At 42.2% G+C, this 13524-nt stretch overlaps 1 protein-coding gene across 2 annotated transcripts in view; it reads left to right on the plus strand.

Annotated features, from left to right (window-relative positions):
• The window catches only part of KCNAB2 (potassium voltage-gated channel subfamily A regulatory beta subunit 2), a 1357533-nt gene that overhangs the window by 785477 nt on the left and 558532 nt on the right, over nt 1–13524 (plus strand). For both annotated transcript variants that reach the window (XM_044063012.1, XM_044063011.1), the window contains 2 exons: nt 3866–3910; nt 4004–4047. In XM_044063012.1, coding sequence (XP_043918947.1) covers nt 3866–3910; nt 4004–4047 — 89 coding nt within the window. The remainder of the gene's footprint in view (nt 1–3865; nt 3911–4003; nt 4048–13524) is intronic.

A 13524-nucleotide genomic window follows, 5' to 3' on the forward strand; every position in this document is an offset into this window, starting at 1 on the left:
GAAACCAAAGGGTGGAAAATTCAGTTGCCATGCACTTTTCTTTGTGCCATAATAGGAATGAAAATCTTCTTCAGGGTACCATATTAGAAAAGGTAAAAGTCTTTAAGGACAGTGAGTTAAAACAGAAGCTACGTTTTAAAGAGTTTATTGATTTTCAAATATGGTATGCTGACCCCTAATGGCTTAAATTTAGAATGCGATTGGAAAGTATTTCTATAAAGTATAGGGTTCTTGAACTGAATTGATTTATTTTACTTGACTGTTTTTTTATTTGATTGTTTAATTGAATTATTTTTATTGGTGGATTTTTTAATGCAGTGATGTTTTTAATTGTTTGTTGGTGTTGTGCTTTTTTACTCTTGAAAGGCATTTTTGGCCAAGGCACTGGAGCTTGTATTGGTTTTTGTACATTTTACATTAAAGTTTGGGTCTTTTCCACTGGCCTTGGTCGTTATTTAATACCGTTTTGCCTGTGTTGTTTTGTGTTATGGATCTGAAATTGCCTGGGTCTGTAGAAGATCCTTCCTTATGTAGGGGAATGACTGTAGCTGTTCATCCTTTGCTTGATAAAAAACTTGTCTGAAGGCTGTGCTTGAACAGTGTTGTTAGGAGTGTGGGTAAATCATGTTTTATGCTATTTAAGATGCATCCAGGTATTTAGTCAGAAAGCACTGATGCAGTATTTTTAGCTTTTGATAGCACTTTTAGGATTAGGTGTTATGTGATAGCTAGAGGAGAGCCATTTTCAGGTATAGCTTGAGGGACAGAAGGAGTGGAGAGGAATAATGTTAGAGCTAAATATATCAGCCAGTAGGTTTGCTATATTTTCAGACTCAGCGTAGGTCACATTGTTCACAATCAGCTCAGCACATTGCTGCTATAAAGTGGTTAAAAAGTTATAAAACTAATATAAATAAAAAATAAAGTTGTTAGAAAGTGGTAATAAAGACTATAAAGTGGTTATTTAGCTCCGAAGGACTGAATTTGCAAGGTCAGTTCTGAACGGCTGCTTTAACATGCTTTTGTCATCCAGATTCCTGAAGGGTACTAGTGGTTATATTGCCTTTTCTTTTAAGTTTTAAACTTTGTAATCCTTCTTATTCTTTCAGTAAGGTAGCGCATTTGAGTGAGATAGTATACCTAACATTTAACGTATAAGTGAGATAATTACACTATTTGATCAGCCTCTTTTCCTCTTAAGACTGAATTTTTTTTTAAGTCGTTACTTGTAACATTAGGCCTTGTTGCAGTTCTCAGTCCATCCACCATTGGCTTCATTGGTTCTAATGGGTTTCTATACTGAATTCTGTTCTGCTACAGTGAGAAAGAGAAGAAATTCCAAATAGTTTAGAATAATACCAATGTAAAGATTTAGGCTGGAGAAATGAAATACTGCTTGTTAATTTCATTAGATGCAAGGCCGCTTAAGAATACCCATTTTGTAAGTACTAACTACTGTTAATTCTGCTCCCTTGTAAATCTTGTATTAAAAGTATATTGCTTAGCTAACGTACACTATTACCTTGGTAGTACAGGACAGTAACATCTATGACTTGAGAGATAAAAACACCTTAAGTTCATTTTGCTTCCTACAAAGCAGTCCTTACACTGCCAAACATAAATAGAGCATGATATAGTTGTTTCAATAATTTTTGACATTTTTGTGATGTTCATTTACTCAGTGTTTAACATTTTGGGTTGGATGAAATCTCACAATACATTCTTTTAAAAAATGTTTTCCTCAGCTGTTACATTACATTGGATGTTGCATTTAAGATTTCTGTACCTGGAAAACCTGTATATAGAGGTTTCAAAGTTCTGATTTCTGTCAGTCCTACTGAAGCTGTAAGCTTATTGAATATATGAGGTTGCAGGCATACTGTGCAAAAACAAGTCACCTCTGTTTCCAAAATGTCAGCAAATGGAGGAGGATTCTTTAGTTTGAGAAGTTTCTGTTTTTTTACAGAACCAGCTCATTTAATCACTCTGCTTCTGCTGAGACAAAAGTGGTTCATAAACACCTGTTTTGAAGCTGCAATGGACATTAATCAAAGTAATAATAACACACATTTCTTAAAGTAGTCAGTGATTAAAAATGTGCACATACTTTCTGCCAGACGCTCTTAATGCCAGAGGCCTCTGGCTGACCATTTTTTCAGATGACTGTAAATTAGGAGCAGTCCTAGAATCCCCCACAGACACTAATGTTCTCCAGGAAGGACTGACAGTTAACTGGTGTCAGAGCCATGGACTAAAACTAAATGCCAAGAAATGCATAACAGCATCCTTCGGGAAGTCAGCCATCTCCAATAACTACCATATTGACAACACATGCCTAAGAGTCAACCCGACACATGTAAACATTAATCTAGCCATTGACCATCACGTCTACATTAGTAAGGAAATCAGTCTGCGTTGTGCAACGTATAAGCAAAGGTATGGCATCTAGGTCCAAGGATGTCATTGTTCCACTGTATTCAGCATTCATCAGACCTGTTGTTAAATACAGTAACCCATTTGGTATATACCTAACCAGGCACATGCAACAATTGGAACATAGGTTTCTCACTAAAAGAATATAGGGTGTAAATAACATGTCCTATGCAGACTGCCTCAAAGCCCTATCCCTGTGTTATGTTTCATGCAGGCTGTTGAGGGGAAATCTATGCCTAGCATGAAATGTGGTGTAGGACCGCACTCTGGCAGACTTCCTGCATATCCGCAAATTAAACAGCACCAAAATGATCCATTCTAAAGACTTTAACCATGCCTGTGATATAAATAGGATGTGCTGGAGAGACAGGTATGCATCTCAGAGAATACCTCTTCTCTAGAACAGGTTCCCCATCTATGTGAAGCAGTGTTCCTCCCTAACTCACTTTAAGTGCAACTTGGACAATTGGATGGGGAACATGAAATTCATCCCTGGTTTAACACATATGTCTGTAATGGACTCAGGCAACCTGTTAATGGTTCATCTTCCAGGCACCTGGTTGTAAATGTTTCATCTCCCAAACCCCTGCTTATGCTACCAAGGGAATCGAAACTTGTCAGAGATTTGGGGTGCGTGGCTAGGCTTAAAAAGGCCCCAGTGGTCATTAGCACAATACACATCTGTGAACATATGAAAGAAAGCAGCTGTGCAAAAGTAATGACATTCTGCACTGACAGAACAAACAGATGGAAGAAAATTTGCAAAAAAAATTATATTGAGGGAACACATAATGCATTATGGGAAAAGAACCATTAGTAAAAAAACAAAATTTCATCAGTAAGTTATTCCACATCAGGCCTTTTTTTTTTGTAGAACAAAGCCAACCTTCCATCTCTAAAATGTGGAACATGTTTTCTTATAATGTGGAACATGTACTAACAACTTCAGCAAGAAAGCTCACAGGATGGTTAAAATGTGTTACCTTATACTTGTAAAACATTATTTTGATAAATTAGTGTAATTCAGAATTATTTACCTAGGATATTAGCTAAAAAAAAAGACGTTAGCAATGAATGTATGGCAGACCTTTTCAATAGGGAACACTGAGGAACGTGGACTTTTTACAACTCAGAATGAGTAATATACTTTGTAATGACTTGTACTTGAAAGGTATGATGGTACAACGAAACCCAGTACTGCATAAAAATCAAGCTGTGATGTTTCTTACTGTAATGGTCCTTTAAGCAGTTTAATGTTACTAGATATTTCCTGCATTAATTACATGTCCTTTCTAAACATGTTGCATATTAACTCAGCATTTAGCATGATGTATTACTATAGTAGTTAGGAAAAAAAACAAAAAATGCGAGTTTAGAAACAACTGCTAATAAAGTATAGAAAGTCACATAGTATTGATTTTTTTCTCCACAGAAGGTCAAGTCTAGTCATCACCACCAAAATATTCTGGGGAGGAAAGTAAGTAACCTGTTTTCATTATTCCTATTGATTTAAAACTTAAAAGAGAAAGTAAGGGGAAAAAATCTCAACTTACCTGCAACTGTCTTTTAGGGCAGAGACTGAAAGAGGATTATCAAGAAAGCATATAATAGAAGGTATGACTAACAATGCAATATTATTATGTTTTCTTTTTCCTGTGTATACATTTGCCATAATGTTTAGTTTAGTTATTTTAATTCATATGTGTGATGGTGCTTCTGCAAATCCTCTGAAAATTTGTGTGTCAGTTCAGTGTTTGTAGTTAAAGTAGTGTACAATTCTGTTAACTGAATGATCTATGTGGAACTTTTCTGAAATTTTAAAGTGCAAGCCAATAATTATACTCCTAATTTTATTTGGAAATGTGAGTAATTATAATAGTAATACCCCCAGTGGTGATTCTGGGGTTTATCCAGCCTAAGCTTACAAATACTGGGGCAGCAGCAACAGACAATGTTAAGTTGTCTATCTCGTCTTCATTCTTGCTGGTTGGGGTTCAGAGCCGATCCTCGGCTCCGACTCGGCCATCTTCAAAAGCTCAAGAGCTGCTTACTGGCTCGAGGCCCCCCTATATCCCATGATGCGTGGCGCTAGATACCCAGATCTCGTTTGCCGCTTCTGCTGCGAGGTTGTTCTACTGGCTCAGGTCGTATAAAACTTTATTATTATTGTATTTTTCTTGTCATAAAACTGTCAGTTTTTAGTGTAGAATTAGTTGTTCGATAAAACTGTTGTATTGTAGTTAGTTTTCTCCAAATCCTGATTACTTCTCAGAAACTCGTTTAAATTAGAGAGTTTCCCCTCCCCCCTTCTCTCCCATTCCTTACCTCAGAAAGGTTTTCCGTTTTAGTTAGAGGATAACCTTTTTCTTTCTATCTCCTCCTTAAAAAAAATAAATAAATAAATAAATAAAAATGTATTTTCCTTACTATCACTGTTGGTGTTTAGTGATAGTTAACTATAGTTGTTTGTAGTACTGCTTGTAGTTTTTGGTTGTGGTAACTGTAGTCTGCAATTTTTAGTGGTTAGTTACTTTAACCTTTCCGTGTGTGTTTCTTGTTCCTTGGTTTTCCTCCAGGATGTCCAAGGATCTTAAGCCGTCCGGATTCAAGAAGTGTGACTCATGCTGTCAGATGATGTCTCTGACAGATGGTCACACTTCTTGTGTTTATTGTCTGGGCGCCATGCACCTGCAGGACTCTTGCTCGATTTGCCATGCTTTCAGTCCAAGAGTCCTGCAGGAGCGCAAAAACAAATTGATCCTGAGGGGTTTGCTTAAGCCCCAAGATTCACCGGCGAAGGCTCAGCCCGTGAAATCTTCCAGGCCACCTAAACCTTCGGCTCCCAGTTCAGAGCCATCGTTGGGTGAAGCCATGCCATCCATCTCGGCTCCGGCTGGAACCGATGTTCCTCCCTCCCAGTTGGCTCCGACACGTTCCTCGGAGCCGTCTGAGAGTCGAAAAAGGTCCAGGTCTCCTTCTCTGGAGTTGATACGTTCGGCTCCGAGATCACCTCTGCTCCAGTCGGAGCATAGTCATCGCTCATCCCACTCTTCTCGGTCCTCAAGATTTTCGGACCATGACATGGAAAGAGTGGTCAGTAGGCTGCTAAAATCGCAGGCCCTAGCCAAAATGTTGTCCAGCCCCCCCTCATCCGGTGCCAGCTCCGTCCACGTCTGTAGATATTCCTCCTCTGACTCATCCTTTGAGCTCGGAGCCGGAGTTCATTGGGGTTCAAGTCGTGGAACCATCAGCTCCGATACCTTCTCCTTTGGTTCCGTCATCGGCTCCGATCCCTTCCATGGTACCGTCCCTGGAGGGATCTGGGCGCCGAGACTCCCTCGTCGGCTCCGAGGGGGCGAGTGGCATCGGACCCTTGTCTGACCCCACTCTCCCCCTCGGGGCTTCGGCTTAGGTGAGCTCGGCTCCCACATCTGCCTCGGAGCCGTCCCCCTCGGTGCAGAGAGGGGTTCTGGTTTCTTCAGAACCGGAGCCTTCTCTGCATCCGGGCAGGGACGCCTTCGAGGTGATGAGGAGTGTACTGGCCCCCAAGTCAGTCCCACGATCGACCCCATCGGCTCCTCCCCCTAGGGTGCCTGCGTCAGCCTCTGCCCCTCTTCCAGACCCCAAGCATGGGGATCCAGCACTCCAGGACACCCCTTTGGCTGTATCCTCCTCTTCCGAGGCCTCCCCTGATCATTCAAAGGAGCCACCTTGCAAGAGGAAATGCAAGATCAAGCATGTTGACTCCCCCGAATCTGTCGCATCAGATACCGACTTAGAGGAGTTGGAAGGGTCCCCAAGATCCCCCTCTGAAGATGTCTCCTTCTCAGACATCCTTGAGATGCTTAGGCAGAGGGGGAACTGGACTGCCCTAAGCCCTTCCAAGGATGAGTCGGTATTCCTGTACGCATTTGGATCCCGACCTTCCACCTCCTGGGTGTCTCTGTCATTCGACCCATTGATGTCTGTGGTGGCTCAGAAGGCATGGTCAGCTCCAGACACAGTGGAACCGACCCCTAGAAGACCTGCCAAATTCATTACTGCACCACAGGACAAACAGTTCTTGACTAAAGGTGTCCCCGTTGATGCCATGGTGGTAGCGGCGGCCACAAAGAAGGAGTTGGCAGAAACTTCTTCATCTGTCCATCCCCCTTACAAGGAGTCCAGGATGATGGACAGGTATGGGAAGTGGATGTTCTCTTCAGCGACCTTTTCCATGAGGTCCCTGAAATATCTGTGCCACTTTACCCGTCTTCAGAGAGATCTCCTGAAAGAGCTTGGAGATACCCTCCAAGATCCATCAGCTGAGGGGGCCCAGGCTAAGGCAGCCTCCCAGCTGGCAACTCTTAATTCAGTGGTAAACCCTCCAAGAGGCTCATTTCGTATGCAGCCGATGGTGCGAGTAGAGCTGCAGGCAGAGGCGTTGCCCTAAGGAGGCACGCTTGGATGTGGCTATGTAACTTTGCGGAACCTTTCAAAGCGTCTTTCACCAACACCCCTTTTGATGGTTCCTCTTTCTTTGGATCACAGGTGAAGGATACCCTTACCAGGTGTGAGCAGGAAGGCAAGACTCTCTCTGCCGTAGGAGTCCGTTTTTCCACTCCTTCCAGACCATATCCCAAGGGTCAGAAGAGTGGAAAGATGTGGTTCCAGAAATCCCAGGGAGCCTTGCCGGATACACGTGGTGAGTTCCCATCCAGGGGCAGAGGAGGGAACAATAATAGACGCCGCCCTCGTGGCAGAGGGGATCTGCAAAATCAGGGCATCAGGGAATCCTTCTCTGAGAAGCCCTTATTCATAGATTCATAGATTAGTACTAAGCTAACTGCCCTTGCGAGCCATTTTAAGCCTAGCCAATTATCCCTTGTGAGACTTGAACCCTGCACCTTGTGTTTGTAAGGCAAACACCTTAACCATTAGGCCACCCTCCCAACCCTTCCAGCATCCCTGAAGGGTTGCCCGGCTGCCTACCTCTGGAGGCAGTCGGGGGAAGATTATCGCTGTACCCAAGAGCCTGGCAAGTCATAACACAAGACAAATGGGTACAGTCCGTTATATCCGGAGGCTACCGAATTCCCTTTGTTCACACCCCCTTAAGGTCAAACAAGTCCCTTCCAGACGTTCCACCCAATCTAAGGGAACAAGCAGTTCAAGAAGTCTCAAAACTGCTAAGAAAAAGGGCCATCCAGCAAGTCCCAGCAGACCAACAAGGATCCGGCATTTACTCTAGGTTCTTTTTGGTACCAAAAAAGACAGGGGACTGGAGAGCCATTCTGGATCTCAGCAGACTGAACAGGTCTGTACAAAGAATGAAGTTCCGGATGGTCACGCTACAGTCCATTTTGCCCTTCCTGGGTCAGGACAATTGGATGTGCTCTATAGATCTTCAGGATGCATACTACCACATCAAAATGGACAGATGCTCCAGAAGATTCCTTCGCTTCCAGCTAGGAGCCAAGCATTATCAGTTCAGAGCTCTGCCCTTTGGTCTCACCACAGCCCCTAGGGTGTTCACCAAATGTATGGCAGTAGTTACCGCTCACCTGAGATGGTAAGGATTCCAGGTGTTTCCATATCTAAACGACTGGCTCCTCACTGCTACCACCAGGCATCACCTTCTGCGAACCAGAGACTGTACTATCGACACTTGCTCCAGGCTAGGTATCACAATAAATTTCGAAAAGTCTGCATTGTCGCCCTGTCAATCTATCACCTTTATATGCGCAAATTTAAATACCAAAGACATGTCAGCGAGCCTCCCACCAGACAGGGTATTAGTGATTCGTCAGCATGTGAAGATTTTATTAGCATGCAAAAGAATTCAAGCCAGGTTTGTCCTCAAAACTCTGGGTCTCATGGCAGCAGCGATCATACTTGTCCCTCTAGCTCGTTTTCACATGAGGATTCTCCAGTGGCTTCTTTTCATCCAGTGGTCCTTCCAGCAGCTTCCCATGTCTTACATGATTATGATCACACAAGCATGTAAGAAGCACTTTGCGTGGTGGATGGTCTCCACATCAGTGTCCCACGGCAGACCATTTGTACTCCCCCTTCCAGTTGCTACGGTGACCACGGACACCTCCCTGATTGGGTGGGGGGGCATTATCAGGGCAGAACAGTCCAATGCACCTGACAATCTCAGGAGTACCACCTGCATATAAATGTCTTGGAGATGTGGGTCGTGCTCTTAGCGTTGCAGGCTCTTCAGGACACTCTTCCTACTGGGACCATTGCAATTCAAACAGACAATATGTCTGTAGTGTGGTACATTAACAAGCAGGGCGGAACCAGGTCCTACCCCCTATGTAGAGAAGCACTCATACTCTGGCAGTGGACAATCTCTTTCCAATGGTTTCTGATTGCAACGCACATCCCTGGGAGGTCCAATGTCATAGCAGACAGGCTGAGCAGAGCAATTCTCATGCCTCACGAGTGGTCTCCGAATCAGGTAGTTGCGGACCAAATCTTCCGCAAATGGGGCCAACCTTGCTGCGACCTTTTTGCAACTCCCTTCAACAGCAAGTGCAGCAATTTCTTCTCTCTCCTTCCACTTCCCGGGCATTCTCCCAGAGACACTCTAGTCCACGATTGGCCTCTGGGACTTCTTTAAGCATTCCCTCCTTTTCCCCTAATCCCGAAACTAATACAGAAAGCTACCGTATTGGGCTGCAAAATGATCCTCATTGCTCCTTACTGGCCTCGACAAATATGGTTCCCATTCCTGCATCACCATCTTCTCGAGCAGCCTTGGACTCTGGACCTAGTTCCAGACCTTCTGACTCATCAGTCGGGTGGGCTGCACCAATCCCTACGATCTCTCCAGCTCACTGCTTGGTTGCTCCACTTTCAACTTTAGCCAGGCTTCCAGATATCTCCCCCTCTGTGCGCAAAATCATTTTGTCATCACACAAGTCTACGACTAGAAAAACTTACGCTAGTAAGTGGAAACGTTTTTTTTCCTGGGCAGAGGCTAAAAGTATAGACCCCTTTTCAGTCCCTGTACACCACATTTTGGAATTTCTTGCGGAACTCTTCCATACTGGGTCCGCTTCCGCTGCAATTAGAGTTCAGTTAGCTGCAATTTCAAATTTTCACATTGGCCTGTCGGAAAACAGTATCATGTCTCATAAGCTATGTAAAGCCTTTCTCAAAGGAACCACTCTGCTCAGGCCCTCATTGAGAGATCCTCCACCACCGTGGGATCTAAATTTGATTCTAGCTTCTCTAATTTTCCCCCTTTTGAACCTGCAGCTTCTTGTTCTTTGAAATTCTTATCTTGGAAAACCCTTTTTCTGGTAGCTATTACTTCAGCCAGAAGAGTTTCGGAACTTCAGGCTCTTTCTATCCGTCCTCAGTACCTCGTGTTCCACAATGACAGGGTTGCTCTCAGGACTAATCCTTCCTTCCTTCCTAAGGTCTCTTCAGAGAGTAACTTGAATCAGTCCATAGACCTTCCTGTGTTTTTTCCTAACCACTCCAACAGGGCGGAATACAAGTTGCATCAGTTAGATGTTCACAGGCAACTACGCTTTTATTTACATAGAACTAAGGACATTAGAAAATCGGACCAACTTTTCCTGTCTTATGCAGTCGGTAAACAATGTCTTCCAGTCTCCAAAGTAACCTTATCCAGGTGATTGACTTCTATCATCACATTCATATATCAACTGAGGAATAAAGAATTGCCAGTTAAACCAAAAGGTCACTCCACCAGAGCTTTAGCCACTTCGGTGGCCCTTCAGGCTAGGTTGCCCATGGAATCTATTTGTGCTGCGGCAACGTGGGCCAACCCACATACTTTCATTTCGCATTACAAGTTGGATTTGGTTTCCTGGAGCAGAGCTGATTTTGATTCCACTGTTCTGAAGAGTCTTTTCCGATGAGCCACCCAGGACTTTAGGTGCTAGGGACGCTGTCCCAACCAGCAAGAATGAAGGCGAGATAGACAACTTAACATAAAGAAGTTATGTACCTACCATAACGTTCCATGTTAGTTGTCTTCTTCTTGCCTTCTTTCTTGCGTCCCACCCTCCATCCCCCTATCCTAGTGGACCGAGAAGAGTTCCTCTTGATTTTTCACTGGCTGAGTCTTCTCTGGCTATTCCTTTCTGACTAGTAGTCTCTCCAGTAGGATTTATACATTCTAGGATAGGATTCCTTTATTATTATGTCTGCAGTTAGACTTACCAAACAAGATCTGGGTATCTAGCGCCAGGCATCATGGGCTATAGGGGGGCCTCGAGCCAGTAAGCAGTTCTCGAACTTTTGAAGATGGCCAAGTTTGAGCCGAGGACCGGCTCCGAACCCCAACCAGCAAGAAAGAAGGCGAGAAGAAGACAACTAACATGGAACGTTATGGTAGGTACATAACTTCTTTTTCTTGCCCTTAACTGGCTTACATCATTGTATGGCAGGCATGGGGACAGAGAACGGGTGGGGCATAAAACATAAAAGAAAAATCTTTAACGTTGAAAGTATGACACTGAGCTGGAATGCCTCGGTCATTTGCCAGGGGGATATTTAAAAAACAGAATATAGCTTTATAGAATATACTGAAATGCGAAAAGTTATTCTGTAAGAAGCCCTTATGTGGAAAGTCTCATAGTAAAAAGAAGTTGAACTGAACTGTGCTTTATTCAGAGAGTATTTGGAGTACCTAATTTTTCAGTTTGATTGGTGAGCTGAGGAAGTAGATTAATCCATCGTGATCCCTTTTTAGCCACTATTTGAACAAGAGGTATTGGATTTAATTTGTGTTGCATAGTTATCTAGACATACCAGTTGTAATGTAAGTAATTATTTATTATTCACAGTGTTTTACATGTTTGGATGAAGTTGTAGATATTACATTATTTACACAAATATTAGAATTTATAAAAATATAGTTGGCGTATCTGTTTGGGTATCTCCAGGCTAGGAGTGAAGACATTCATATAGATGACAGAACAACTCCCATATGTAGGGTGTATCTGATTATGACAGCATTATTATTTTGCACATTTGTATTTTACATTGCGGGGGAGGTGCTGTCATAATGGTTAAGGTCTTAACATCACAGATACAGGATATAGGGTTTGAGTCTGACCTCTGGTTATTGGCTAAGCTTATAATAGTCTGCAGACTGATAGCCTAGTATTTACCTTTGCACTTATGAGTCTATGTCTTTGTGTTTATGCTGCTCTTAAAAAGAGTGGAGATCAACATTTTGTCTGAAGTGAGTATGGAGATTTTTAATGACGGCAGAAATGAGAAAGTACCATCTCCTGACAGCCAGTTTAGTTGTGGGTGGTATATGGTAGTAAGCAAATGGATTACTAAATCTAAGCAGTGGAATTGAGTTACTAACATGGAATGGGGCAAAAGATTGCAGAATCCACAGACTACTGTTTTAGGTACATCATTTAAAGGCATGAAACAACCTTTGATTTTTGCATTAAAAGTATTTCTATCCATCTTCATGCAAACACTTTTTTATGCAACCCCCCCCCCAAAAAAAACAAAGGTTGGTTCACATAATTTTGTAATTAAAATTATTTTAAAAATTGCTTCCGAGCATGGAAGTCTCAAAGTACACAGCCACGTTTACAGCACTACTATTTATGGGCAGACAGGAGGCGCTTGCTTCACTTTGGGTTTTCAGTTGTAATTATGCTTGGTTAGAGTGGGTAAGTAGTTATTTAATTGCCAAACTGTTAAATTAACAGTTTGTCAAAAAATTATGATTAGTTGGCTATTTGTTTATACCAGGCAGCTTGCTATAGTTGTCCCTTTTCTCGAAACATCTTTGATTGATTTTGCCTTATATTTATGCCTTGCCCCTCAGAGAATGTTTGATTTTCTTGTTAATTATTATGGATTACAGTCAGTCAATAATGCCATACTTAAGAGTTTCATACTATGCTTCATATTGTCAAAACTGGTTACCATACCTCTCAACCTCTTAGTGCAAGAAAACCGGACAAAGCCTGACAAAATGGGAGAGTGGGGGCAAGGGCTGAAAAACAGGGACATATTTTAAATATTCCACTTATAAAATTAGAAAATTGCTAGAGTTACAGGGTTTGTGTTAGCATAAATTTTCTGAAGGATTTGAAGTCTGAAACTCAAATGTATGTCATTATTTCATGACTTCACTTCTCAGATCATCCTAGTGATTTGCCATAAAATCACAAATTTTATGAGGAACAGAACAAAAATATGAGGTGAAAATCTGGACAGTTGAGAGGTATGCTGATTACTCTACTGAAGGCCAGTACCGTACCACTCAATTGTCCCGAATTTCTCAGAATGTCCAGATTTTTGCCTCACATTTTTAGTCAGATCCTCATAAAATTTGTGGTTTTCTGACAAATCACTGGGAACAGAAGGGACCAGGCTGGGTGGTGAAAGGGTTGTGGACATGCATCTTAACTTTCCAGAAGTTTGTAGACTGTCTCTGATTTTATCCCATGGCTATAATACCGCACTTTACAGTTTCATACTTATTGTTCTGAAAATACATGTTGATGTTATGGCGTTCTGTTAAATTTTTTAAGTGAATTAAAGTAATGTATAAAAACTGTTCTTGATTTTTGACATTGTGTAGAATTTTTGCACAATGAAGTTGAGAGATATGGTTAAGGCTTGGGGGCCTCACCAAGCATTATATTAAATTAGGACCACAGTTGTTAAGGCTGACGCTGCATTCACCCATTTTGTATTAGAAATTAATAACAAATATGAACACCAGAAAAAAAATCAAGCAACACTTACAAAGTGCAGATATCATAATACAGAAAGAATAATAAAGGTGTTAATGAGAGAATTTATGGAGAAAGAATGAGAGCCTTAGAGACTGTACCAGCCCTGCTTAAGCCTAAGGATTTTGTTTCTTGAGAGGTTGATGTACATTTGCCCCACCCACAGCTTACTTGCCCTCCCACCTTGTTGTCCCCCCCTTCAGAGTTAGACAGTGAATTAGTTATTTTGGATGAAGGCCAAGTATGAAAGGTTTATAGTGATTATGCCACAGCCAGATGCCAGTTACTAGGCATCTGCAGGAAGGTGTTATCCTTCCTCAAGAGGATACTCTAGAATTCTCCCTTTCTAGAC

This window comes from Protopterus annectens, chromosome 2.part1 (assembly GCF_019279795.1).
Source record: "Protopterus annectens isolate FY-2018-M chromosome 2.part1, PAN1.0, whole genome shotgun sequence".
In the NCBI taxonomy this organism is placed as follows: Eukaryota; Metazoa; Chordata; order Ceratodontiformes; family Protopteridae; genus Protopterus; species Protopterus annectens.